The sequence below is a fragment of the Lagopus leucura genome, unplaced genomic scaffold (genome assembly GCF_019238085.1).
Source record: "Lagopus leucura isolate 7727_CA_CO unplaced genomic scaffold, USGS_WTPT01 Super-Scaffold_100012, whole genome shotgun sequence".
Lineage (NCBI taxonomy): Eukaryota > Metazoa > Chordata > Aves > Galliformes > Phasianidae > Lagopus > Lagopus leucura.
The window spans coordinates 9310874-9335470 of record NW_024962267.1 but is presented as its reverse complement, the minus strand read 5'-3'; the positions used below and the strand labels follow the sequence as shown (position 1 = coordinate 9335470).

Genomic DNA, 24597 nt, shown 5'->3' with positions numbered 1-24597 from the left:
ACTCATTTTTATGACCAGGAAAAATTAAAACATACCTAAACTTTCAGGAGCAGATGAGTTTGCATAAAAACAAAATTCTTGGCAGTAGCAGATAATTCATTTATTCCTCAAGCCCCCTACCACCCCCACAATACTAAGCAGAAAGATTATGGCTAGCTCCAACAACATGGGAAAATTACATGAGATTTCAGGCTTATGCTGGTGTGGTATAGAGAACTTAATATAGCAGATTTCCCAAAGATTGTGATTCGTTCTCCCGTTCCAGAGCTGCAAGACTGAACAGTAACATCTTTGCCCTTAAAATATGCAAATAGTTTGTGTCAAACAAAATTTGACACATTATCTTGTTGGCTCTGACCTGCAGAAGCTGGAAAGAGCAGAAAATATTGTCCACATCCCCATGCCTGGTCTGTAGTGAGAAGTGAAGCTACTATCTCTCGGACTAGGTGGAACCTACATCCCCTAATATAGCTTAAAAGCAGAACCAGGGGATGTAACCTTTCATAGTGACAATTCAAATTCCCAAAATAACTGCAAACAAAACAAAAGCTAATTTTCAAAGACATCTTCAGACAGACTGAAGATAGCCAAAAGCATATCACTTTTTTGCAGCTGCTCCAAGCAGTGCTTACCTTGGCCTGCATCGTTTTGGGGTCCTGGATGAATTCCCAGTCCTTTCCATTCATGCTGTAGGCTACCTTAAACTTCTTCACAAAGGAGCGGGACTCGGTGGTGGTCACGCTGTCCCCTCCGCGAGCCCCCTGGATAATGACACCTTTGACGTTCTTTGGGACGCCCAGGTCCACTTGCAGCCACTCCTCCCCAGGCTGGGCTTGGGGAATGCGTGGAAACCAGCCTGAACGGCTGCTCACCAAGCGGGCCATGCTGGGGGACCAGTCATAGCCTCTGATAGAAGAGGCTGAGATCTGCGAGTCAGGGATGAGGCCAGAAAGCATCCCCAGCAAGTTGGAGCAGGGTGAATCTGCAGGGAAAGAGAGGGTGTGAGCAGCCAGGAAGGAGGAAGAGGGCACTTGTGGTTTCCTCTGCAAGTTTAAGCTCTGCGCACTGAAGCCGCACTAAGTGCTTTCTCTTGCTTCCAGGGGCTGGGCCCTGGTTTCCCTAAGCACAGCTGAAGGGATAGGTGCCTCTGTGCCACCTGCAGTGCCACCACTGCTGCCCAAAACAGCTGTCACAGCCTGGGACAGAGTGCTGGAGGAACAGAGAGGAGAGCTGGTGGGAACAGGGAGATGCTCACCGGTGATGCGGCAGCCATACAGCTCCAGCCTCAGGGCGATGCCGTTGTGCCAGCTCTGGGGACGGATGCGCACAAAGCGTGTGAGCACTGGGCTGTGGATCTTGTTGAGAACCACCTCTGTGGCATCCTCATTGGCCTGAAACGTCTGCAATACAGAAAATACAAATATGTTCTCCTGTGGCAGAAAGAAATAACCAGGTCAGAAGTCAAAACAAACAACCTCAGCAGGGAAAAATGAGGAGAGGCTTTTCTGGGAAGGGCTGGCCTTTGGCCAGGCAAGCCCCAGGGCAGACAGCAAGAGCTGAGCTGCTGGCAGGACTGGTGGTGGACTGAGGGACTCGCCCATCCTGACTGGACCTCACACTGAGCTCCACTGGGAAGCACCGTGGGGAAGCGCCGCACACAAGCAGCAGCAGGAGCAGGGAGGGTGCAGCCCCTGCCCTGGGCACTGAGCTGCCATCTCAGGCAGCCCCTCTCCTGCTCCCCAGTGCATGCACAGCCCTTCACAGAGACAGCTTTAGGAGAGAGTTTATGATCCGACATGATACAAAAAAGCTGTTGTCTTACCAGATGGCCGTAATCAATAACTACCAGATGGATGCTAGATCCACCCCTCCCTTCCATAACTCTAACAGGCCGGGCAAGAACTAGGTAGCTGTGCTTCTGTTCCAGGCTATGGAGCCACGAGTGGAACAAAAGGGGGGAAAGAGAAGATACCCAATCTGAGGGCCATTTCCAACCCAGCACACAGCGCTAACGTTCCCAGACTGACGCTGCCCTCACTCCCCTTTACCTCATAGCACATGTGGGACAGGGACAGGGCTGTAGTATTGCCTGGCCTCAGCCAGGAGCAACCTGTGTACACAGTGTTGGCTGGGCTCTTTCATAGTTTCTCACCCTGCATAAGACATTCTAAGCAAGGAGCTTTGCTAAGTTTATCTCATAGCAAAGCAGGGGAGCATAATCTTTGGCTCTGAGCTCCATCAAACAATTCAAGTGCAGATTCCTGTGAGTCAGGACAGAACAAGAGCAAGGCTGTACGCTGCTCTCCTGCCTCCAGTAAGAGTTAAGAAGCATTTTTAAGTGTCCTATTGCCCAGGGCCACAGGCTGCTCTCCTCCAAGGTTCTCGTGCCCTGTGGTGGGCAGGAGGTGTTTGCAGGGACGGCACTGGTGCTCGCAGCCCCATGGCAGCACAGGGTCCTGCCCAGGATGGGGGTGTTCCTGCCAGGACAGGGCGTGCCCATGGAGGGCTTTGGCAGCGAGTCTGGATAGTAATTAGGATTTGGAGTTGATGTGAACTTCAGCAGAAATGCTAATCTGGAGATATACATCATGCTGTTATCATTCAGCGACACAGCATGGTTTATGTGCTTTTAATATCCTATTTTATCCCTTTTGACCCCCACTTCCCATCATTTCCCTTGCTCAGCAGACATCAAATACCCTTTTTTCCAGCAGTAGGGCTGTCAGAATAGCGTTTACTATGTACCGCTCCTCAGGCATGTGTGCAGGTCTTGTTATACGTGTGAGGACACACAACACACGCACAGGCTGAAAGGACACATTTCCACAGCACAGCCTCCAGCTCCATGTTAGCACAGTGGCTGACACACAACACCTTGCCACTGAACCTAACACCGGAGGACAGGAAATGTTTATCTGAGCTTGGGCCACAATTTTAGCCCGGGAGGAGCACCTCAGGCCAGCCCGAAGGTCCCCATGTCCCAGGAACAGCTCCTGGTGGCTGTGGCAGTGGAGGGAGCAGCTCCTGGCAGCCTCCCTTGCTTCCTGCAGCCAGCAGTCGGAGGGCTCCGCAGCCAAAGGTTGCATATGGACCAGCACGCTCAGCAGTTGCTGATGAGGTTTGCTGCTCTTTTTGGTTTAACATATTTGCAGCTTTGTTCTTTTTTAGCTCAATTCACACATATGAGCATCAGGGGCCAGAATCCAAATTTACACCAATGTAATTTGTTGCTGATTTCTGCAAAGTCAAGCTTGACAGGAAGCAGAAGCGGGACCGAGCCCAGAAAACTTTATCACTACCACACACATTGCTGAAAGCATCTCTTATGTGACCTCAGTCCCAACCACCTGCTTCCAGGAGAGCACCCTCAGCTCTGCTTTAGATTTGTGGATCAGTGATTTCCTCCAACTGGACTGCATTCTTTAAGTGACATAAATCCAAACTGTGGCCATGATACCATGTGCACCAGAGCAGAAGTGCCACCCAACTCCCATCTCCAGTCCCAACCATACCTTGTTTCTGAAAAGCTGATGGTAGCAAGTCACAGCTTTGTACCCAGTTCAGCACAGCAGAGAGAAGCCCAGTTCTTGGAGGACAGGTGCTCAGTACAGCTGGAGCACCTCTTGCATGCCTGGCCTTACACCTCTTTCCCACTGAGGACACACGGCGCACATGCAGCTCACTGCATCACTGACCAGGGCCTGGTCCTTAGCCTGTGGATGTGCTGTTCCCAGAGCTGAGAGAACTGTGGAGAGCCCCACTGACTTGAGCAGGCTCCTCATCCTGCCTCAAATTAGCACTCGCGGCATGGGAAGAACTAGCAGGAAAATGTGTGAAATTCGGAGCGCCAAGAAAGAAAAGATTTCTTCCCCCTTACCAAAATAGAATGTTGCTATTCTTCCCCTCCTAGCTGCTTTCCTTCCCACTCAGCACATAGTTGGAGCCAAGTCTTCGGATGGTGTAAATCAACATACTGCCATCGAAGGATAAGAAGTCACAGTAATTTACACCAGCAGAAAAAAAACCTGGCTGCAATCTAGGGAAATGGGCACGCACATTCAGCAGCGTGCACACGCAGGCGCACGCATTCGCTGACGGTGACAGAGCCAGAAGACGAATGGGAAAACCATTAACAAATTAAAAGCACCTTCCAAGAAGCAGTCAAGGGAACTCATTTTCACCGCTGCATCAGAAAGCCACCAGTCTCCTCCCCACATACTTTATGTTTACGTTTTAGTCCAGCCAGCAGGTCTACATGTAAAATTAAATTGATAATCAATGAGCAGCAACCTGCTTAATTAATTTGCTGCAGAAAGCAAGAGGCAGGAGAAGCTGCAGAGGCTGGAGGAGGACTCTTACCATGTTTCTCACCATGCGTACACATCTCCCAGCAGAACTTAGGAGTTGTGTTCCTGATGCTCTGCAACTGTCCCAGAGTGATGGGAGCATTTCTGAGCTGCATTAGTGCTAGCGGGCACAGGCACTGCCAGTGCCAGGGCTTGGAGTGAAGGACAAATGGGAGACAGATAGGCCCATGCAGGCAGAGGCAGCAGAGCAGGCAGTGGGAATGAGTCGCCCTCTCTTTGCTGTACTTACAGTGCTGCTTGGCCACTGTGAGATTTCTTGGGGAGTGAAAGAAAAAGGGGGGAGGCAGACAAGAAGGCCAAGGATGGCAGCAGCCCTGCCTTCATCTGTTTGTATATGTCTTCTTGGACCCACTAGATTTACGGCAGGATTATGTTACTCCCGTGGAGACAGAGCCTTGGAAAAGAGCATGCTAACAGGATTAGGCCTTCAGGATTTAGACAGAGAAGCATGAAGGAGAAAAGTAGGGGAGATTATTTTTTTGTCAGATAGGGAAGGCACAAAATGGGGTATGTTTGATGGTGGGAGGATTCTGGCTCAAGAGGAAGGTGGATAGTCCGGGATTTATTAAATCCAGGAACAAGGAGTTAGAAGAAAAATGATACTTGGCAACACTGAACGAAGCACAGCCACCTGGGCCAGGCGCAGCATGCAGGGCTTGCCAGCATGGTGCCTCTGAGAGGCTGCACTCAAATCTGAAAGCCACCAGGGATGGGAGGAGTGGTACTCTGCTAGCCTGCAAAGGAGATAGCAGGCCCAAGAACACAAAGCTGCAGCCTGGTTGGAAAAGCCAGGGCTGTAATTCTCCCCTGGTACTGCACCAAGGGTGAATGCAAAGGGCTGCTTTTCCCAAAGCCTGGCGGCTTTGTACTGCTGTGAAAGCAGCAGAAGCAGGCTGGGACCTGGGGATGCTTCTGGGCAAACTCTCTGCACCATGATGCCTCTGTGCAGAAGCACGTGTGGCTTTCTGGCTGATCACGGGAGCTTTACTTGAGATTTCCACAAAAAAGAAGCCAGGGCCTGAAAGCTTTTCTCTTCCTCCTCAGGTGAATAAACACAAGAGACCTTGTTATGAACTAAAAGGGCGAAGGACTGCTCCTAAGGGAAAGCATGAGGGTCTCCAAAGATTAATCCTCACTATCCTCTACCAGGCACCGAACACCTCTAATGTCCCTGGCTCCATGCGCAGCTGAGGTACTGCTGAAGCTGTACGCAGTGATTTAACCTTCCTTCCTGCCTCATCTGAAATACCACCCAGGAAGGTTCACTGATAACAAGCATAAAGCTGTCAAAACAAGTAGGAAATTGAAAACGCACATCAGCTGGATCTTTCTGCCACTCCTCATCTATTGACTTAGAGTCTCAAAGCAAATGCTTCAGTTGCCTTCTTCCCATTCACACATAGGGAAATGGAGGCAGTGATAGCACCTATCTCGGCCCCCCACTACATGATCCCTGAGAGCTGAAATCTGCAATTACAAATGTGGGGAAGCTCAGACCACACGGATACTGGAACCTGAAACCCTGCAATGAAGGAAGTGGATCAGAATGGATGAGCATGTTGTTTTCCAATAAAATCCTCACCACTGCATCTGCCTGAAGAAAATGGTCAAAAACAAAAGGGCAAATCCTGCCAGGTACTCTTTTCCTTTCTTGCGTTAAAGAAGGAGTTGTTTTTTAAAGATATTTGCAAATGGCCAGATAAGATCTTGGCACAAGCTGCAGGGCCAGTGCCTGGAAGATAACCTCAGGGGCCACTGACCGCTGGGTGACACTGAGAGGGACACGTGCCGACACCACTGCTTGCACACAGAAACAGCAGCCCTGGCCCTGCAGGCTTGGGCACATTTACAGGGTGCCTGGTTCCCCCTTCATGTCTGTGCCCAGACACCCAGAGAGAGGTGACAAGCAGGAGCACTGGGGGTAGTGGCACAAAGAGAACCAGGTTTTCAGGCTAAGCAGCTCACTGCAGGATGCACAAAGGAGAAAAAAGCCAGTGCAGCTTTCCTGGAGTCATGGTTGTTTAGACTTGTCCCATGGGGATGCTCTGGAGGGGAGTAAGGGGAAAGTGTGACAGCAGTATGTGGTGGCTGCTTTCCTGCCCATCTCCTCTCCGTTGACACTCAGGGGACCTATAAGAAGGCAGCTCTACACCTTTGGTCCCATATCCTGGAAGGACAGAGCATCATCCCCTGGACAGGAGGATAACTGCAGTGTGCTGGGCTCAGCTCTGAGGGACAGTGGGGAAGCCTGGCCCGAATCCAGGGTGCCAGGAAGACTTGCTGCTCCCCTCCCGCTCGCTGCAGCTTCACCGCCTCCCAGCACTCAGTGCTCTGCAAGGAAACAGCCCAGCCAGCCCCTCTGCTCAGATTGCATATTAATCTCGTTTTCCGCAGCTTCATCCTGCCTCTCCAGTTTCCCTTGCCACGACTGCCAGCGGCTGTGGACTCAAAGGTGAGCCATCATGTTCCACAGGGACACAGCCCATCCTTGCTCTCCTCCCAGACCTGCCAGGAGGGGAAGTGGGAACGAAGGGGAGGAGGTCAGAGCTCTCTGTCCTCTGCAGAGAGAATCCTCCTCCTCCTTCCACCGCTCTTGTGCTTGCCGGCTTTCTCCTGCTTTAGCTTCCTGATAAAGATGTAAATGTCAGCTGACCTGCCCACAGTACAGCAATGCATTGTTTTTGGCCCACACACGGAACAGAAGTTCAGAGCAGTGTTTGATATACCCCATATGTATGTGCGTGCATCTGCATATACATATATATACTTATCTATACACGTGTATATATCTATCTATCTATCTGTGTGTGTGTATGCATGCACAGAGAGGAACAGAGTCCCCGTCTGTCTGCCCCTCCCCTCCTTGCTCCTCATGGCACCAAATCAAGCTGCGGCAGACTTGACAAATCTCTTTGGCATGGCTCGCTCCACCGTTGCAGCCCGCAGTGAGCAGAGCACTGTACTGACGCAGGGTGATACCTGCAAGCTGAGCGCAGAGGCTGAGAGCTTCCCTAGCACAGGAACAGCTGAGATTAGCATGGACCAAAGCCCCCCAGCCAGGCTGTGAGTGAGGAGCTGCCCCTGGCCTGCCATGTCTCAGCTGCCAGGGTCGCTCTTGAGGACAAAGGGAGGGAGAGCACGATGCTCTGATGTAAGGGGTAGGCGAGCCACTGAAAGCAATTACTTGTCTTCCAGCCTGGGGAGGTGCCTGCTAAATTAAGGCCAGAATGTGGGAAAGTGGTGAGACTGGAATAAAGGAGTAAAAAAGGAAAGGTTTAACTTTTTCTCTTTCTCTTTCCTTTTTTTAATGAAGAGAGAAAGTAGGGCAGAAAAGAGCTGATAGGGCTTGAAGTCCAAGTGTCAATAGGGTGGTAATGCACATGGCGATGGGGATGCTCTGGGCTGGCACCAGCCAGGCTGATGTAGGCAAGCCCAGTGGGGCCCTGCTCCACCCTGGCTGAGGACGAGGGGTCTGGGATGGCAAGGATGGGAAATCAGCCTGCAGAGATAGTCCCAGCAAGACCTCAGGCTCCCCAGTGGCTTGCCCAGAGCAGGGAGATAAGCCCCTGGTTCACAGAAAGCACTGCTGCACCAAGTGGCCCTGGGGAAAGCAGGCTGCGCAGCACAGCGAGAGCTCTGCCATCAGCTGCAGCCCAGGGCCTGCAGGGCAGCTGGTGTTCCATGACAATGACAGACAGGCAGTCTGAGCTGGGAGCTCAGAAGGGGCTGTGCTGCCCTGTGTCCCCATCTCCGTACCTCTAAAATAGCAGGAACACCAGCTCCCTGGCACATGAGGAGCTGAAAGGCTCCAAATATTGCAGGTATGAGGCCTTGCTAGGGGCCTCTCACGGTGTGGACTTGCTATGGGATGAAGAGCAAATTTGAACCGCTTGTGAGGAAGGGAAAATCACATGGCCCGGAAGGGAAGGAAATGTCTGAAGGAATCCTGGACAAGGCAGGCTACTGCAGTTCATGCCAACAGCGCCTATGCCAGTAAAGGGAGGGGACAGCTAATTTAACAGAAATGCTGAGGAAGCAGAAACTGCTAGGACGTGCATGTGGGGGGAGGCAGGCAGGCCCCATTTCAATCAGATCACGGCACGGCAGTGGGGAGGACCTGAGCATTGGCAGCAGCACCAGTGGGGTCTGAAGAAAAGCAGGGAGAGCTTTTCCAAGATGCACTTAACCAGAGGACAACCAGATGACCAAGGCAAGTGACAGAGCAGAAGCAGCCAGCACCACAGCTACCCTAAGCCTGGCTGGCTCTCCCCGTACAAAACCAGATTGTCAGTTCCTGCTTTGCCTGTCTCAGAATCACCTTGCCGTGCAGCACCATGCGCAGGCCCTCAAAGGGCCAGGAACCCGTATTTATACCCTACCTTGCTCCCATCTGCATGTGCCTCCCACGAACACGGTGAGAGCATGCACCAGCTCCTGGGGTTTGATGCACCACTGCCAACCGTGCCTGCTAGCACAGATCCCACAGCTCTGGCAGCCTGAATCGCTCCTCATTATTTATTGTTCATTTTGTTCTCTGGGATGGTGCGATCCCCTCTAAGGATTTGCGCCCTTTCATTTCCAAGCCTCAATAACTCCTGAACTACAGTTTCATGTGGTTTTGTGATTGTTAACCCAGCATGCAGACGGGGCTATAGCCATAAAAGCTCAATGAATCTTGTATGGCAAAACACAGGCTGTTAAAGCATTTTCTCCTTCATTTGCAGTCGAAGAACATACTCTCACCACTACGAAAGATGCAACAGCAGCCAGGTTTTCCAAGGAATCATGTTTCCTCATTGCTGTGCAGCGGAGAGAGGACTATTTCTGCTCTGCTCAAGGCATCATCAGTCTTTTAGCCCTCATCAGAAAAAGGGTCGCTCACAGATTAAACATTGTAGGTCTGTAAAATCACTCTGTTCTCTTCCCTCCCATTGGCTGCAAGACCCACCAGGGCACACATAAAAGAGACAAAAAGGCCTTTACCTTATGGTTTTTACCATGTCGGTACATCATCCAGTCCTCCCCGTTGGTGCTGACCTCCAGCTTGTAAGTACGGACATAGTACCCGTTCTGGGTTTCTCTGGAGATGGCACCCTGTGTAGCAATGGCTGTGAGCACAGTCAGGAAGTGGAGGTCCACCTTTACAAGGGAAAAAGGGACAAGAGACAGAGTGGTGAGCAGCTGAGAGCCCAGGCTGGCTAGTTAGTTCCTCACTTACTTTCCCAAACATTAAAACGTGCAAATTCAGTCTGTCTCCCTCTACATGGGGAAGCACATGGGAATGTAAGAACTCATCTCCAAAGGGTTTAACTCCCCCAGGCTGAGTTCAGCAGGATGCCTGCAGCAGAACAATGGGACAAGTGTAACTGGTCTTGATGTGCCCATCACAAAGCCACCTTCCTGCCTTAGACCAAGCAATAGGATCTGCACAGAAACTGGAGGCTCAGGTCCATTAAACAGGACAAGGACTGACTTCTTCCATGTAAAATAAAAGCAGGGTGTCCAATTAGCAAGTGCTAGAGTTTCTGGTTTTTCTTTTTATTCTTTTTTTCACAGTGTGGGTTGAGAAAGGTCAGCAGAGCTGGCTTGGTAGCACAGCCATGAATGAAGAATGAGATGTCTGCTGGAGGCAATGACATTCACCATCTTCCATTCCTAGTGCCCTTTAGCAAGCAACATCTCGTGGCAGTGTGACACAGACAGAAACCCTGTGTATGGACAGAAACTGCAGATCTAACTAGGTCCTAGGGAAGGCCTTGGCTCTGACAGCCCCCTACCTGACGTGCAGCCCACTCATGCTCCTTGCATCACTGATGAGATAAATATTATTCTAGCTGTTTTTCCACACGTCTCCTGGAGACATTGGTCCTCAGGCCAGTTGCAGTCAGTGGCCCTTGTAAGTGGCAGAGGTCTCTCAATTTCTGTCAGTATGCTGGAAAGTCCATCAGCACTTTGGGCAGAAAGGAGAGGGGTGGGAGAGGGACAATGGGTCAAGTCAGCCTTATGCAAGCACGTTAATGGGAGAGCCAGCCTATCTCATTTCACGGAGGCACTCCAGCTCCCCCGCTGCTTGCTCCCCATGAGCCACAGAGGCAATAAAAAATTCAACAAGCCTTATGGTCAAGGGTCAGTTTAACAGCGTGATGCTCCATTTAGTGGGGAACAAGGCGAGGGGAGTGGAAAGCATACAAACCTGGAGGTACTCTTTGTTGCTGTCTACATTGGGGGTCCAGCCGTTGTCATCGCTGTTGAGCCGGCTCTGCTGGGGCGTCCATCGCCCATCTGAGTAGGTGGAGGAGGCACTGATCTGCATGTTGGAGATCCTTCCAGACTCCATCCCCAGAGGCACATTGCACTGGAAGTCTGCAGCAGGGACACACACATAGATGCTGATCAGCTTACAGTGTCTGTATTTCACTCCCTAGTGGAAGGCAGCCCTAAGCTATCTTTTACATCTAACCCTGAGCAAAGCTGTCTGCCTGGAAAGATGAGCATATCTGTACAATCTTGCGTGTTGTGTGTGCTCACAGATGGCACTGTGAAATTAAAGGTGGGGCAGCTTTATGTCTGAATGGCCTTCTGACAATCAACACTGTCCAGGTCTTTCTGCCCTTCTCCCCTTTCTCCACCGCTGCAGTTTTAATGCACTATTCTGTCTCTTCCCTCCAACTCCTTGTCTCCTTGGATTAGGATGTCCCATGTTCCCTTGCCATGAAGTCTCCCATCTTCTTGAAGGTTGGAGGTGAAAACTAGGCACTGACAAGGCAAGGAATGTGGGCAAGGAAAACAGGAGGATGCTCACTGCTGTGCTGCCAGCAGCAACATCAAAGCCTGGCACAGGCAGGCCTAAAGGTTCTGTGTGCATGTGAGTGTATGGGTGTGTTTGTGGATGTGTGCTTGCATTATTTGTGATATCAGTCCTGTAGGGATTAACCAGCCATAAACATGAAAGACTCTGGCATGCTTTTATTTGGGTTTCCTCACTTCTAAGACTTTTAAAGGTCGCAATTAGCCCAATCTTACTGCACATCTCATATATTTTATGGTAGTTGTCCTGTAAAAACAACAACAGTGAAAACAGCTCACCACTGCTGTGGGGCTTGACCAAACTGTTTGTGTTTTTAATGCGGCCAAGTCAACCCCGAGTGGAAATGATGAGCCAAGTTAAGATCTCAGTGGTATTATTAGAGTTTCAGTTTACACCAGTGTGAATCAAAACAAGCCTAGCCCTTTAATAGTTCTTGTGCTTGATTTCTCAAGCCTTGTGTGTCACCAATGCTTTATTTCCCAGACCTTTTAAAGAATGGGATAGAAAGGGGATTAAAGAACAAATCAACAGACTGTGGAAATATGTAGCAGTGAAGAGCTTGTGCATATCTGTAACTCTCACAGCCTCGGCAGAGGGAGCCTTAGCTGAGCTGTGGAGCAAGAGGCTATAACCCATCTCCCCCAGCCCTGCACAGCCCTGCTGTCCATCATTGGGCTCTCAGCCTAGGTCAGAGACCTCCTCACTTTCTCTGGGATTGACGGGTATCCTGAAGGCTTTTTCTGTTGTATCACAGGTTTGCTGCTAACAGAGGTTGAGAACTGTAGCTCCGTTGCAGAAATATAATGGGAAAAGTAATTGAATTTCTTCTAGCCTGCAAGTGTTTTCACAAAGAATCAAAAAGCTCTTCACTCTCAGAACATACAACTTTTCTTCTTTACACCAACTCGATTTATTTCCCTTAATAAAGGACCTAAAACAAATTCTGGTTTGAATTTCTTAGCGCTTTAGGCATTTCTTAATTAGACAGACATGAAATTTCACCTTGTAGTTTGGGGCTGTGAATTTTTGGAAAGCTGGAGAGATTTTCCCCAACACTTTAATGATTTTGCTGCACCCACTGGGCTGAAGTCTTACCCTAAATCGTTTGGGCTGAGCATATACACAAAGGATTCTATCCCAAAAGGTAAGGAGAAGACATGAGCAAGTGAAAACTTAAGGAAAATTCAGAGAATGTAACTCTTCCTTACATCCCATTCCTGTGAGAAACAGCAAACTCAGTATAATTCCTCTCTCTGTGGCTAATAGGGAAGAAGCCCTTTAGGCATACTCTTCCCACCTCACTCTTGCGAAGGAAGTGCTTAGGTGAAACAGACAACACAACTGCCCAAGACATGCTCAGGACATTTCCAACTTACTTTCAGGCACTTCCTGTTGGATCAAGTAGTACTGAGCAGAGAAACCATCTTTAGCCACAGCCAGGTCAGTGTGGAAGGTGAGTGACAGCACGCCGGTGGTCGAGCGGATGTCTGATGGCATCTTAGTGCCACAGTACCTGCCTATCAAAGGGCCAACTGTAAAAGAAAAAGCAACAGTGTTAACTCCTGCCTTTTCCCCAGCCTCATGGGTCACCAGCAGGTTGGCATCACTCAGCATGGATGCCTTAGCAGGAGAGATTGGGATGAAAGAAAGGCAGGCTTTGGGGATGGGCTACTTTTTTATATCCATTGGCCCAGTGCCACGCAGTGTGCTGCGCAGAAATATCCACTGCAGCAAATATTGCTCTGCAATTGCTGGGAAACGCTCCAATTTGCTCTGTTTCACAGTGTTGGTTCAGGGTAGGGAGATCCTCTCAGCATGCATGAACCCTTTGCCCTTCTCTTAGTGAGGATCAGTGCTATGTGGGAGTGCCCCATGGGACTTTTTAGATCAGTGGTTACAACAGAGCTTTAGTTTCAGGATTAATGCATGCAGCCTTCTGCAAGCAGGTTGCTCCCATGGACAGCCACAGAGTGCCCTACTGCCAGGCTGGATGCTGCAGTCATCTCTAAGGTTAGGTACCTTTAATCTTAAGAAACAGAGCACAGAGTTTTGGAGCTCTGTGAGACATGGAGAGGCGCTGAGGACGCAGGAGTGGCATCCCATGGCTTACCTTGAGGGATGCCGTCCCAGATGTCCAGCCAGTCATACTTGCAGTCTCCCTCCCCTGCCTGCAGAGGGTCATGCTCGAGGTCAAAGAGCACAAAGTGGAGGAGGATTTCTGTCTTTGGCTTGGCTATGATGGTGAAGACGCAGTCCAGGTTGTGTGGATATTTGTCAGGGAAACCCGGAGACTCAATAGTGCCATTCGAGGCAGTGAAGTTTCTGGAACAGTCCTCAGAGCCTGTAACAGCAGGGAAAACCCAGTCTTAATGACAAGCTTAATACCAACAGCTTGACAGACTGTGGAAACCCCATTTTGAGCTTAGAGGGGCTGTGTATTCTGGAAATTCTCTGTGGCCCAAGAGCTGTGTGACTTTGCCTGCAAGGATGGAGAGTGATTTTCAAAGCTTTCCATGGCTGGAATGACAAGGTTTGTGCACTTGCTGGAGAGAACAGTGTATCTAAATCCCTCAGATAGCTATAGATACATACCCCATGTGCCTCTGCTGAGCCCCTTGCCAGTTACTCCGAAAGCAGGACTAGGAAGGTGATCCCATCCAAAGCCACTCAAAGCCAAGGCTGTGACCTGGCACATCAGTCCCTGCTGCATCCCCCACACCAAGGTGGTAGTTCTGCAGGGGAAGGGAGGCCATGCCAAGCTGGGCTGGGCTTCCCCTACTGGCTCCTGAAAGAGTGACCTGCTACCTGCCATCATCATCAACCCAGCTGCGCTGGCAACAGGCCACCACTGTCCAGGCGTGATGGAGGAGCCCCTGCTCAGTGAAGGAGCTGTCCTGGGAAGGAACAAAAGAAGAGTAATGGGGACTTCATCTGTTTCAAGAAAGCTCTCCCCAGGGGCTGGTCTCCTGCAACTTCTCTCAACATCTATGCCTCAGTTTCCTCAAGAAAATCAAGAAATGCAAATATTTAGACAGTGAAAAGACCCAGAGGGGCCAGCGGGTGCCAATGTTTCCACTGTCAGCCGGGAACCTTGGCAACCCTGGGGAGGCAAGCAGTTAGCCTGCGGTGCCCCTGCATCTCTGTGAGGGATGGGACAGCACCAGCACACGGCTGTGCTCGATGGCCACGGCAAGGGTGGGGGAGATGGAGCTGTGGCAGGGGGCTCTGCCAAGAGGGGGAACAGAGCCCCTTTCTCACAGATTCGGCTGTCCGCACCAGAAATGCAAGTTATTTCTATCCTTAAGGAAGACCTTTGCATTGCAAGTCGGGCAGACAATGTTGCCTCTTATTTATTGCTGACCTCTGCACTGGCCCCCGCCGCAGCTCGGTGCCCCCTCTCAGAGAGCCAAGGTGCCTCGGGGTGGCCAGCAAAAGGGGAATTTGTGACGTATTCATACCACGGTGACTTTGAAACCACTGCTCTGTGGAGGCAGGACAATGGCCAACAGAAATCTGCAGCCTGGAGCTATTGGAGGGGAAAGGAGACATTACAAAGCTTTGCAGCCGCTGCTGCAACCCGGTGTTAACAAAGGTTTCAGCTTTGGTTTTGCTGGGACACCCGCTTTCTCCTCTACAGACCCTTCTGCTCCATCTCTTCCAGGCAGCACGAGCCTTCCTGGGACTAATGGGAGACTTGTTATTCAATTCAGCAGTAACCTCCAGGAGTCAGACCAGCAGCCCACAGTAATGGCAGGATCCCGGCACCGCATTATGCAGTGCCTAGCTGGAGAGCTACTCAGGAGAGTCTCTTAATTGACTACCTAATGAAGCAGCCAGCTTTTCTGGTGTGAACCTATGGAGTAAAATGCAGAGGCAAAAAATAAGGCCAAACACAAATCACAGCATAATGCCGTGAACGGGGATAAGGGTGTACTTCATTCAGAACAGCTGAAAAGACAAATAGATAAACAAAATAATGCAAGCTCCAAGCTAGGGAGAAAATCAAAGACAGAACCTAGAGTTAGGAGTAAGGAACTGTCCCCTCGAGACAGGAGAGAGACATAACTATGTCATTGTATTCGACAACAAGTTTCCTCATGTGGAGCTCTTATCGGATTTGGCATCTTTGTCTACAGCTTGGCTGATACCAGCAAACAATGATCGTCTTTTCATAAGAATGCTGCAGATAATAAACAGGAGCCCTGCTGGCTTCAGCAGCATGGACCAGCCTGAGAGCACACTTTGATGCCCAGCGAGGAGGGCTCAGGCCAGCCCTGCCAAGCTGACTCACAAAGTGAGCAGCAGGGAGGCTGGGCTCTTTTGTCAGCCCACAGACCACTGACTGAGTCCCAACAGGGGACTCAGAGACTGGTATGCAGTTGTTTGTATGCAGATTGCCCCTCTCACATGGTGATAAGGAAAATTCAGCACAAGGTGTGGAAATAAATGCTCGGTTGAAACGAGTTGTTTTTTTTTGTCACCTTTAAGGAAGAAAGAAGCTGAAGCAATGCTGCTTTTACTGATGTGGACAATGACAATCCAGTGACCTTTAAAGCTGGTGACACCCTTGCAAGCTCCCCTGGCAGCTCAGACTGAAGGTGTATGAAAATAAAAGGTGAGGTTTGTTTCCATGCAGTGCCTGAAGCACACTTCTCCAGGGATCCCTGGCAGGGACAGGGCCGGGCAAGGATGGCAATGTGGTGCTCCCAGTCCCCTATGCTGAAATATGCCTTGCCAAGCTAAATTTCATGGGCTGTTGCAGGAAAAAAGTGTTTCTCTCTCTGGAGACGGTAGCTGCCTGCAGCGGGAGAATGGTGGCTAGAGGAGTGACAGCACAACTTCAGGCCTGACAGCTCTGCAGGAATCTCCAATAAGGGACGCAAACTCATATCCAGCCTCCAGCCAACACCATCTCTCCCCTCCCAGAAGCAACAAGATTGCCTTTTCCATGAATTCGTCCCCTTCCTGGGGACAACATCTCCCAACACTGGCAGTCAGTTCCTGCCTGCTCCCCCATTCCTTCCCACTGGCCACCTCTGCCATCTGCCAGTTGGACCACTTCACACCACTTTGTGCTCCGAGGCAGGGCACAGACTCGATCTGGGAACCAGCACAACTCCGTACCCAGCCTCTCGGGCTCAGAGTGTACGTGTGTGTACCAGGAAGGAGTGGCAAGGGATGCTGAGCAGGGTCACCAGTCTTCCCACCTGAACACAGGCACTCTACCATCTTCTGTGTTAGCAACCGGCCTCAACAAATCCCAAGAGCCAGCTGAATCAATTAAGTCTTCACCATTAATAAACAGCAGTGGTCTGAAGTGGCTGCACCAGACCAGACTGGTGGCTGACTATGCAGCCCAGGCAACCATCAGCAACAGCACTTTCCTCATTCACAAGAACCTCTAGACACTTCCTGTCCTCACCAATCCACAGTAAAACTGAGGAATCCCATCCCTGACCCCTAGCAGCAAAGTCTCCACATCCACCTCCACGTGTGAGCAGATGGGGTGCCTGTGAACCTGCCTGCCATGTGGTCCCTGAGCACTGGTGCCTGTGCTCCTGCCTCTTTGTAGAGGCGGATCAGTCACCAGCCTCTGCAAAGGGGAGGCAGTCTTGTGTTCCCTTCTGATTCTTTACCAGGCACGGGCACGTTTTTCTTGCTGGATGCAATGACATGAGAGCTGCGTATGTGTTTCTTCCAACGCACCACCACAGAAATGTGGGCACTGCATCTCCATGCAGAACATGCTCCTGCTCCCTTTGTAAGCGGGCACACTTCACTCACCCGCACACACAACACACTGAGTGGGTTTTATGCTCTCACGCCTTCTTCCCAGACACACAATCCAGACAAATATTTAGACAGAAACGCTATTAAAAGGCCTTTGAGCAGCTTTTACTTTCCTCAATAATAGTTTGGTATTAAACAGAATTATGAATAGTTCCTCTCATATTCGCCTGGAAAGGCACCATCTCTACCCTTGACAGCTCTGCTGACAGCAGTCCCTTGAAAACCAGAGCTCCTCAGTTACAAACCTAGCTTCCAGGAGGAGAAAACACAGTGCCATTGATCATTCCTCAATCGCAACTCCACAGGAGGGGAGCTCCATACACTCCTAACCCAAAGACAATCCCCACTTAGCCCTAACAAGCTCCACGCATGCATGAAGAAAGATAAGCATTTATGAGTCCTTGAATTCAAGGGAGCGTATAACAAGGAATCCTGCTTTTGATGCCACACTATGATCCAAAAAGGTACCATCATTTCCCACTCTGGTATCTTTACCTTATTGGAAGTGAGATGATGACTAGCTTAAACGTAAAAAAAACCCCAATAAGCTAAACTAAAAAAAAGAGCTCTTTATCTGTGAAGAACATGAATGTGCTAACACCATACAGCACATACAGCAAAGGAGACCAACAACATCTCCTTGTGAAGACCACTGTGGCACACGGCCCGGCAGACAGGCACTGACTCAGCCACTGACCTGTCTTGTAGATCTCATAGCGCAGGGAGAAGCCGGCCCCTTGCCGCGCATAGTCTGAGGTGAACTTGATGTAGAGAGAGGAGCCTGACGAGATGATGGTAGGAGGTGCAATGTTCCCGCAGTGCTTGCCCAGCAGGTCGGCTGCTTCGTTGTCTCCATCTCGGATCTCAATGAAGTCGTACCTGTGAGGCAGAGGACATGGCATGAAAACCATCTGTCAGAGGGGTTCTTCAGCATGCTGGGGACAGACGCTAAGCACTTATTTATCTGAGTATTTCACAGAACTACCTTCCAGTCAGGTGCCTGGGACTCAGTCATTCACATCTACACACACACACACATACATTTTTCCCTCTTGTCTGTCTGCCCCTTTCTCTACTGTGACCTCACACAATTATTATTTTATTGTACCCACATCCACTTCAACTTCACAGACAACTTGCAAAATTCTGGACACAATTTGCCCGCATTTTTACAAAACTCCTTTGGCAAGGGAGAAGCTCAGTTCCAATACTCCTGGGCTGCTCTCCCTCCCTTCCCTCTCTATGTGCCATCATTCTACACATTGTGTACATTCTTGATGCTGCATTGGTCCTTTAACAAGAGTGGCTGCTATACTTATTCAGGTTTTGGATGGTAATACCAATTTTATTCTGTTAAGTGCTAACTTAGACTCATGTGGATGAGAAGCTCTGCAGGAAGAGATGGGCAACCACATCCACCACCGCCCAGCCCTTGGGTCCCTGTAACAGCCTGCCTTCCCACCTGCTCTGCCAGCCCACCCAGCCAGCCCCTGGCTTTGGGGAGGAACACGGTGGCTTGGGAGAGCTGCCTCCTGGTGCTGAGACAAAGGCTCGCTGCAAAGTCTGGCTTGAAGGGGAAACTCCCACAGATTCCTTCGTCTGGGCCATGACTAATAGCAAGGTAGTATCAGGCTGCGTGCGCTGCGAAGAAACAAACAGCTTTTATGTGAACATCTTGTTCTTCAGCTGTCTCCTAACACCCGCGCTCTCCCGCCCCTCTCCTCATCTCTGGCCAGCACGCTGCTATTTACAGAGACTGCCCATCTCCCTTCCATTGCTCATTCGCTTTGTTATCAACCTGTTTGAACAATGCTGCAGCTCTTCTTGTGGGGCTGGGAGGGAAGCAGCAGCTCCACGCTGCCAGAAATCTGCCTTTTGTCACAAGATCTCGTGTTTGAGAATCAAGAGTTGAAAGAAGTAGCTTGCTGGATGCAGTGATCCTCATGTGACTCACTCCTGCTCTGCAAAGCTCACATTGGCGGGCAACAGCCTGAAAACAAACTTACAGAGACGCAGTGTGTTCCTCCACAAAGAAAGATTGCCTGAGCAGCTTCAGTTTCACTCCTTTCTGGGACTAAATCAGGCCAAGAGCCAGAAGCAAAACGCCTGCAGATAAAATCCTGTCAGTGCTGGACGCAGCACTGAGTTAGCTCTAATCACCCAGCCTTTAACTCCATTACAAATGCCACAGCCTTGGCCAAGGTGAAACCTAAGCAGTCCTGAAATGAAGCACTGGCACAGGAAGAGACCTGGCTTAGCTGGTGGGTGGAAGTGCAGGGATGTAAGCTCCCCCAGCCCCTGAGCAGCTCCCCGTCACCTCGTGACCCCTTACTGCCCTAATATCACCCAGCAGCACCCTCCGTGACCTCACTAATGTCCCTAACGTGTGGTTTGCTCCCATCCTCTCTCCTGGGAGGAAGAACACAGAGGACAGTGTTAGTGCTTCTTCTAAGCAGAATTTTTTTTCCTCCTTGTTTGTCTATTTGTTTAAAGTAGTGCTGAGCAAACAGTGGGGACATTTTGTTCTCATAACTCCTTGATCTCAACTGTGTGTGCAGCCCTTCCATATCTGAAGTACATGTCTGTGCTACAGGACTGCTGACAACTACTGAAATAATGAACATGCAACAAAAATCAATTTGTTGAAAATACGAGTGTTGGCAAGACACAGCTAACATACTGCGTTGGAAAAGCTGCCATTTGCATGGCACAGGCGCAGGTTAGCTGCACCCCAAGGAAACACATCTTGTGTCCTCATGGGGTTATGATTGGCCAACTCTGGACACAGCCTCAGCTGCTGGAATGCAGCACTCCAGCTCCTGCTGCAGCCAGCACACCCAGCAGCCCACTGCTCTCCACATGGCTTCTCAACCACCCAATACTCTAGGAGCCCTGGCAATTTCAGAAGCAAATTCTGGACCAAGAAATATTTGCTTACTGAATGGGTGAATGACTTCCAATAATACATACAATTTGGGAATATTGCAATCTGCTCTTGGACAATCTGCAAATGGAAAATTAAAAGAATGAATCTAGTAAGTAAACCATCAGGAAATATTTGCCTCTCTCTGAATTAAACCCTGTTTGGCTTCATCCAAGCATCTAACCGAGCTTTCTCTTACTGCTGCTAATCCTTAATAAATCAAACGTTACAAACAGCTAAAAAAGCCCCTAGGAGAAGGTCAGAGAATCCTTTTTGCCAAATATAAAATGAACATAAACACATATGAGTTTTTGTTCCTAGCTAAAAAATCTTGGCTCAAGCCCCTTGCGCCTCATGAGGCAAAACCCCCTTTCTTCAGGTCATGTAAACAGCACGAATTGGGAGTGCATTACGGTCAGGAGATAGCTCTTGCCCAGATGAGGGGGAGCACCTCCTTCCTCTCCAGCGCAGCAATTAAGCTCCAGGCTTTAAAAATGAAACACCAAAGACTCCTGGTCCAAAACAAGAGTTTAAAATTTCAGCAAGAATACCGGCTAATCCCACCACAGACTCCTTTGGCATCATGTGCTTTGGTCTTGTCCGTGCCTTGGCCCACAATCAAATAAACTGATAAACCCCATTCTCCTCATGTTGGGTCACTGACCAGACCTTTGCTTCTGTTAGGCTTAAGCATTGTTTCCAGACTTTGTTCTTTCTATGTGAAAAACAAGAAGAAAAAATGGAAGGAAGAAAGTGCAATGCAGGGGACGGTTTTTAGTCCAACCATTTCATTTCCAGATAATTACAAACTAGTGCACAGCTGGGTGGGACAGTTATGCAGTGATAGCATCCACACCACCCTGACCAGCACCCAGCAATTTGCATTTCACTCACATAACCAAATCCACTACTTCAGTCAGCATGCATCATCACCCCTGTGGGCTGACCTCTCTAGCATTACCTCCACTGGGCAGGCTGCTATTTCCAAGGCCACATTTCACGGCCACTTCTTCTCACTTCTTTCTTTCCAACCTTGGTGATTCTATGATTCTTCCCGTCCAGGCATTGCTCCAGAGAGCCAACCACAGCTACGTGAAGGCAGGGCACAACATCCATAACTCACATCTGCAGTCAATGGAATAAGCAGGTCTCCTTGCAGGGAAGGTGGCCACTCTTGGCTGTTCCTCCAGCAGCGGGATATTCTCAGCTACTGCTGGAGTGGGAGGGCCAGCCAGCTGGTTTGAAACAAAACTTTCTGCTAGGGAGTTTTAAGGCAGGAAGGTAAAGCTGAAGTGCTTTTAACTACCCAGACAATGGGGGGCTGAGAAGGGAGGGAAGTGCAGTGCTTAGACACTCTTCTTGTAGCTGTTTAACAGAATTAAATGGAAAATGTAAGATGCTTACAAATATTGCTGTGTTTTTATTAAAGATTTTTAGTAGAAAGTGCTTTGCGGATGTTAAGAGAGCTTTTATAAACTAATTATAAAGCACTTCTAATGTCTGTATTACTCATGCTTGCCTGCTTCTTCCCTCAGTCAGCCCTCACTAGTTCCTAGCCTCTTCTTTCTCTCTATTTTCAATAAGTCACTTTGCTGCTGGCTCCTGAAAAAGGCTGCCAGGCCCTATAAAGGCCAGCAACGAGCCCCAGTTGCAGTGGTGAGGAGACTCCACCTTTTCAGTCCCATTCTGCTGCAGAATGGCTCATGGGATCCTGGCCAGCCAGCTGTGCTCCCGTGCCTGAGGCCAGCCCAGACCTCCTGGGTGCCCACCCACATGCTGTGAGCTGCAGGCACTGCGCCCTGCCTGGGAGCAGCACCAGAGAGCTGTGTCGTGCCAATGGGCGCTCCTTCCCAAGACACATAGACAGCAAAAAGCTGTTCTGGGACTCACTGTTGCACACATAATCAACAAACCTACTGCCCCGGAATCACAGCTCCTTAGAAATGCCAGGTCCTTCCTCACTGAAACTCACTTCACGGACGTTAGTTAGCTTAGTGTGGAGAGAAACACAAATGATAAATCATTTATTTGCTCACAGCCATAGCACCTAACCACACGTGAGCCCTGCTTCAGAGCCCACCCAGGAAAGCTTTGGCCTGGCAGTGTTCTCAGAGCTACCATTGGAGAAGGTGAGGCTTGTACACAGCTATGCCTGGGCTCCAGTGCTTGCCAAAGCCAGAGAGACACAAGGTTCCAACCTGAGCTTCCCCACCGTTTAATTTGGAGCTGTTATTTATAGTCACTTCCAAGGGGCCCGTGCCTGCACCTGGCAAACATTAGTGAAGGGATCCTCACGAGACCCTGAGAGGTGGGAAAGCAGACAAGAGCAGTGGTTGGCCCAAGGTCACACAGGAAGCTTGCAGCATGGCCAGGAATAGAAGCCAGCCTTGATTAGACAGATTAAATTATATTAGAAGAGTCTGGCCTAGATAGACAGAGAGACAAATAGGTACTGACTGCGTGCCAACAGCCCCGAATTTGGGAATGCCCAGAGTTGACTCAAGCCTTCGAGACTTCTGGTCTGCCTGAACCATATGTTGTGGTATCTCGTATACATCCACTAAGAATATGAAGGGTAACCACAATGCCAGTGGAGTTCAGCAGACATTAACGTTCTGCAGATATCTGGGGGGAGGTAGGGACCTGCTTAGCCACAATGTCAGCAGGCAAATGCAAGCACTTCCCTTGAAAGGGTATTTATTTTAATTATTATTAAAAGCGCAATGTTTTTAAAAGATGCTCTAAGAAAACGCTGAATTAAGCTTAGGAATGAGATAGCAGCTGCAGCATAAAGATGGTTAAGAAATGGTCAGGGGCAGCTCAGCACTTGTTTTGTAATCAAAGGGCAGCTAGAATTAACGTCCATTACATGCTAGCTGGCTTCATCAATTCTTCTGTGTCACCACCCATCTTCACGCTCTTTCTTATGCCACCTTCCAACCAAATCCTCATTTCATGGGTGGTTACTTTGTGAAAGACAAGAAAAGTTTTCCATGGTGTTTACACAATCTTGAGCTACTGAATGACATTCCCTTCAAAGCTGAAATGGCTGCAGAAACTACTGGGGACTTTTAAACAGAGTTTTTATAGCCGTGATACCAGAGGCAAACACCTCTGCAGTCTGATGAAACAAGAGCAACGAAGTTTGATCCTAGCTGCCAGCCCTTAATGAGAGTAATTAATTATAAATACAGCAGATGAATTGGATTCTCCTTTGATTTGAACTGGCTTTACACTTGTGTAACTCATCATTTTAAGGGTAATCACTCCTAATTTATCCTAGGGTGAGAAGAGAATCAGTCCTCACAGGTCCCACATGGATTTGTGTGCAGCCCTAAAAGTTCGCAGTGCAGCCAGCTAGTGTCTGCGGCTCTCGCAGACAGGCTTATTGCCCTGCCTCAGGATGGGGGTTAATCGCTCCCCTGCTCTGACTGCAGATCTGCTCTGCCTGGGACTGCTCTCTGGGAGACTGGAGGCAGAGTCTCAGCCTGCAGCTGATGGAGCCGTTCATGCCACGCTAAGGCAAAGGATGCACCCGGAGCAGCAGAGCTTACCCTTCGTTTGCCCTGACATAACTGTGCCTGGGAGTAACCGAGACAAACAGGCCAGCATTACTCTGCATCTGGAGAGATTTCACTGGATTTCAGCGACCGAAATTATCACAGTCTGGTGGCAGCCGAGGCTGGGCTGAGCCCGGGGGTACATAATTGCTTCAGATTTCTCGGAAGTTTGTTTTGAATTTGTTGCATCCAATTACGCCTTGTGCAACCACAGTGCTGTGGCGTTTTGTAATCATTCCACTGCGTGTTGGAGTATTTTATCTCTGCAGAAATCTGACCAGAGTTTCTGAGAAATGAGAAAAATCCAGTCACCCCGTCAAAAAAATAAGGAGGGAGTGAGGCAGACAGAGAAAATAACCCTAACAGATTGGAGAACTTCAAAAATGCCTTCAAGACAAAAAACGGAAACTACAAATAGCCTCTATTTATATTCCTTGGACTGTTTTCACCCCCAAACCAGCACTGCTGATACGAAGGGTCTCAGCAGCAACTGTTAAGTTATGCAGAAAAAAAAAAAAAAAGAAAAAAAAAGAAGAGTTAGACAAGATGCATCTTGTGAAGGGAAGAATAAAACATATCTGTAAGCTGCTCCTGTGGTCCAGGAAGAGGCAGCTCTTAGCACACTGCCTGCTGCCCCACATGCCTCTCGTCCCAGATCACTGTGGTGCGATGGATGGAGGAGTGCTCTCAGCTGGGGCACGTCTGGAGAACTATTCATTATCTCAGAAAACAAGATGTGCACTTCAGGGGTTTTCTGCAGACTGTTGTTCAGGGGTTACGCATGGATGTTTAATTTTATTTCTGTCTCTATAAATTCCTCACCCTTCTATCTTTAGCTACAGAGGTCGGTTTTTGCAAGATGTTTTTGGAAGTGTTTGGGAGGGGAAAAATTCTGGTGAAACCAGAAATAAGATGCACAGAGTGCGTTCAGCACAGCCCCCTCCCCAAGCACTCAGCCCTTCTGTTGCTGCTGCAGGGGAGCCGAGGCAGCTCGCAGCTCTCCATAACCCCTGAATGCAGGACACTTGGAAAACTGCATTTGCGCTTTCCTCCTTCTGCTACAATCCATCTGTGGAAAAAAAAAATTGACTCTTCTTTCTGTGTCATTATACTGTCACCACTCACAGGCAACCCAATCGCTAACAAAGA

General features: G+C 49.5%; 1 protein-coding gene across 6 annotated transcripts in view; it reads right to left on the bottom strand.

Annotated features, from left to right (window-relative positions):
• NRP2 (neuropilin 2) overlaps positions 1-24597 on the bottom strand; it is an 80431-nt gene that overhangs the window by 36238 nt on the left and 19596 nt on the right. For all 6 annotated transcript variants that reach the window (XM_042874221.1, XM_042874223.1, XM_042874222.1 and 3 more), the window contains exons 3-9: positions 17663-17844; positions 13286-13516; positions 12552-12707; positions 10561-10730; positions 9351-9506; positions 1256-1400; positions 633-982 (exon numbers count right to left, since the gene is read on the bottom strand). In XM_042874221.1, coding sequence (XP_042730155.1) covers positions 633-982; positions 1256-1400; positions 9351-9506; positions 10561-10730; positions 12552-12707; positions 13286-13516; positions 17663-17844 — 1390 coding nt within the window. The remainder of the gene's footprint in view (positions 1-632; positions 983-1255; positions 1401-9350; positions 9507-10560; positions 10731-12551; positions 12708-13285; positions 13517-17662; positions 17845-24597) is intronic.